The 2,950-nt window shown below is 53.8% G+C and overlaps 1 protein-coding gene across 1 annotated transcript in view; it reads left to right on the top strand.

Moving 5' to 3' along the window:
- Krt78 (keratin 78) overlaps window positions 1–370 on the top strand; it is a 7,302-nt gene extending 6,932 nt beyond the window's left edge. Inside the window, exon 9 of the mRNA XM_021217258.1 lies at window positions 94–370. Within this exon, the coding sequence (XP_021072917.1) occupies window positions 94–370 (277 nt within the window). The remainder of the gene's footprint in view (window positions 1–93) is intronic.
- Window positions 371–2,950: the final 2,580 nt, after the last annotated feature.

The raw sequence follows: 2,950 nt of genomic DNA, 5'->3' as shown, positions 1-2,950 counted from the left end.
ATCTGGAGGCCAGGTGACCATGCCTAGAGGAGAATGTGGAGGCCAAGTGGCCATGCCTGGACAAGAATGTGGAGGCCAAGCCGTCATTCCTAGAGGAGAATGTGGAGGCCAAGCAGTCATTCCTAGAGGAGAATGTGGGGGTCAAGTGAGCACTTGTGGCCATAGAGGCTGGCAAGGCAGCTTTGGGTCTGGAGGCTGCTCTAGCATCGTAACTGGTGGCTTCGAGATCCCCCAGGGATCTGGATACAGCCCCACCATGGGTTCCTGTTCTGTATCTGGCTCTGGCTTCAGTTCTGGCTCTGGCTCCAGCTGCCGCACCATCCTGAAGAAGACAGTGGAATCAAGTCGGAAGATGTCTGTCATTTATTGAATGACCAGGCAGTCACATCCCTTCTGAGCCCAGAAGCCTTGCTCTGAGCTCACCCCCATGCCCAGTGCCCACAGTCCAAGGGCAGCCCAGTGGGCACTGGAGAAAGTCAATAAAGTCTGGCCTGCCTGCCTTTCCAAGTGGTCGGGGGCAGGTCCTGCTCTGCATACTCATTTGCGTCTCATTTGTGTATGCGTGTGCATGTGCATGTTCATGTGCATGTGCGTGTGTGTGCATATGTGTGTGCACGTGCATGTTCGTTTGCATGTTCGTGTGCATGTGCATGTGTGTGCTGTGTGTGCACATGCGTGTGCATGTGCGTGTGCATGTGTGTGCATGCATGTGTGTGTACATGTGCATGTGTGTGCAGTGCATGTGTGTGTGCATGTGCACATGTGTGTGCTCGTGCGTGCTCATGTGAATGTGTGTGCATGTGCGTGTGCACGTGCGTGTTTGTGTGCATGTGTGTGTGCATGTGCGCGTGTGGGTGTGCATTCACGTGGGTGGGTGTGCGTGTGTCTCACACAGTGCATAGGCTCTGCCCTCTAGCCAGAGTGTTCACTCCCTTGTCTGTGGACTTTTGGCTGACCTGGAAGACTAGGTTTTGGCAGGACTCTAACCCTTGTTCAAACAGGCTTCAGTCGAAGGGAGTGCTAGAGGCCAGTCGCTGGAAGCTGGAGACTGGAGCCCAGGAGCCTACTTGGTCCCACCCTCCTGCCTCTGTTTCTCTGTCTTGTGAAGTGTTACACCACCCAGGCCCTGCCCTCTCTGTCCCCTCTTCCCAAACTATGTTCAGAGCCTCAGTCGGATTGGCTCTTTGATGCTGTGAACCAGCACTGTGGCGCCTCTGACAAGCCCTGGGATCCACATCTCTCCTGGTCTGAACACTTAGGCCACCCCCAGCACAGGCCCCCCCACCTGTGAGACTAGGCATCTTTCCAGCCAAGGACTGGCCTTCTGCCATGAGTTCAGATACCCTGTGTAGCAAATGGGGGTCTTCAGGAGGTTGCTTTTTGTCCTGTCCTCCTTTCTGTGGCTCAGCGATACCTCGGGCAGCCAGCCTGCTTCCTGCTTCCTCCCACCACCACCCCAGAGCCTTGTCCTGGCCGTGGCGTTCCTGGCCTGGAACATCCCAGCTGGTGCAGTTCACCAGATGCTTGGCAACAGCTTGGAGATGGATTCCAAGGGAGTTTAGAGGAGAGGCGGGAGGGCAGAGACCAAGGTTCTCCATGGCAAGTGTAGATTCTATGCCATGTTTACCAGCAATTCAACTCTGCCCTAGCTTGCACGCCTTACCAGAAAAACATAGGCTGTGCATCTCTCCAGCCCACTCTCCTTGGAAGGAAGCCCGAGGACTATCTACAGTGTCAAGTGTGTCCTATGGCATCTCCCTGGGCAACACAGCCATCTTATCAAGGAAGTTCTTTAGGGCTCTGGTGTGTCCCTGAGGTGCCCTTTGAACACACTGCTCCATCTCCCATGTCCCCATGATGTCTGGTGGCTCTTGAAGCTTGCTCCCCCATTAAGACTGTTTGCTTGAACTTGCTCTAGTCCCGACCTTAGGCGGTTCTCTGCTCCTTCCTAAGCCTGGATCAAGTTTTTCCTCCTCTTAGAAATCTTCCACTGTCCCAAGTCTAAGCTGCAGGACCCTTCCTGTGCCCTGCATATTATGGTTGCTCTGTTGCAGTCCCTGGCTCTACATTTGGTTCTGATGGGGGATACCCTGTGTCTCTATTAGCCTGGTACCACTTGGCTGTTTTTTGTCCCCCTGCACACAGGAAAAGGATCTCATGGGGATTTGAAATGATGTCCCTAGCCCCAGTGGATCCTTGAACCTATCTGAACTTGAGCCTAGAAATATCTTTCTTCTCTTTCAGAAAGCTCCGAGGGAAGCCATTCACACAGAAGTCAGGGTTGGGGCTAGGAGGTTCTGGGAGGGTTGACTTCTCCACTCACTCTGCAGGCTGTGTGGGTCTCTTTAATGTTTCTTCCCTGTTCCCTTTCCTGCCTTGAGCCCTGGAGAGAGGCAGATTGGCCATGCTGTCAGCTCTGTGGCCTGGGCTGAGGGATAGCTTGAAGTTCTGCTGCTGTACCAGGGGGGGGGCAGCTGCAGGATTCCTCATTACTTATCTGGGAAGAAGCCATGCGTGCCTACCTGTGTGCAGAAGACACGGGAGGGAGGGTGCTTGGGCCCAAGCGCTAAAACCCCTGGTGGTGTGACTTGGACTCAGTACACAATCTCTCCATACTTCAGTGTTTTCACCCAAAAGAAGACTCTGAGATCAACCCAGAGCAGTAGCTGGGTCTGTAATCTCAGCTTTAAGATGTATAGAAAGTAGGGTTGTCATGAGTTCAAGGGCAGCCTAGGCTACATGAGTTCCAGAAACCTGAGCTATAGAGTGAGACCCCATCTCGGGACAATCAGACAGACAAACACAACAGCAGCAGCAGCAACAACAACCACGACCACCTCTCACTGCCTGGCATAACCCCAGACAGAATAATTCACCTGAGTCCTGGTGAAGTATACCTTCATATTTCCCTCCCCTCCTCTCCCCTCCCCTCCCCTCCCCTCCCCTCCCC

Source organism: Mus pahari, chromosome 17 (assembly GCF_900095145.1).
Source record: "Mus pahari chromosome 17, PAHARI_EIJ_v1.1, whole genome shotgun sequence".
NCBI classification, from domain to species: Eukaryota; Metazoa; Chordata; class Mammalia; order Rodentia; family Muridae; genus Mus; species Mus pahari.
The sequence above is the reverse complement of the archived record's forward strand: the minus strand, read 5'-3'. Positions and strand labels throughout refer to the sequence as shown.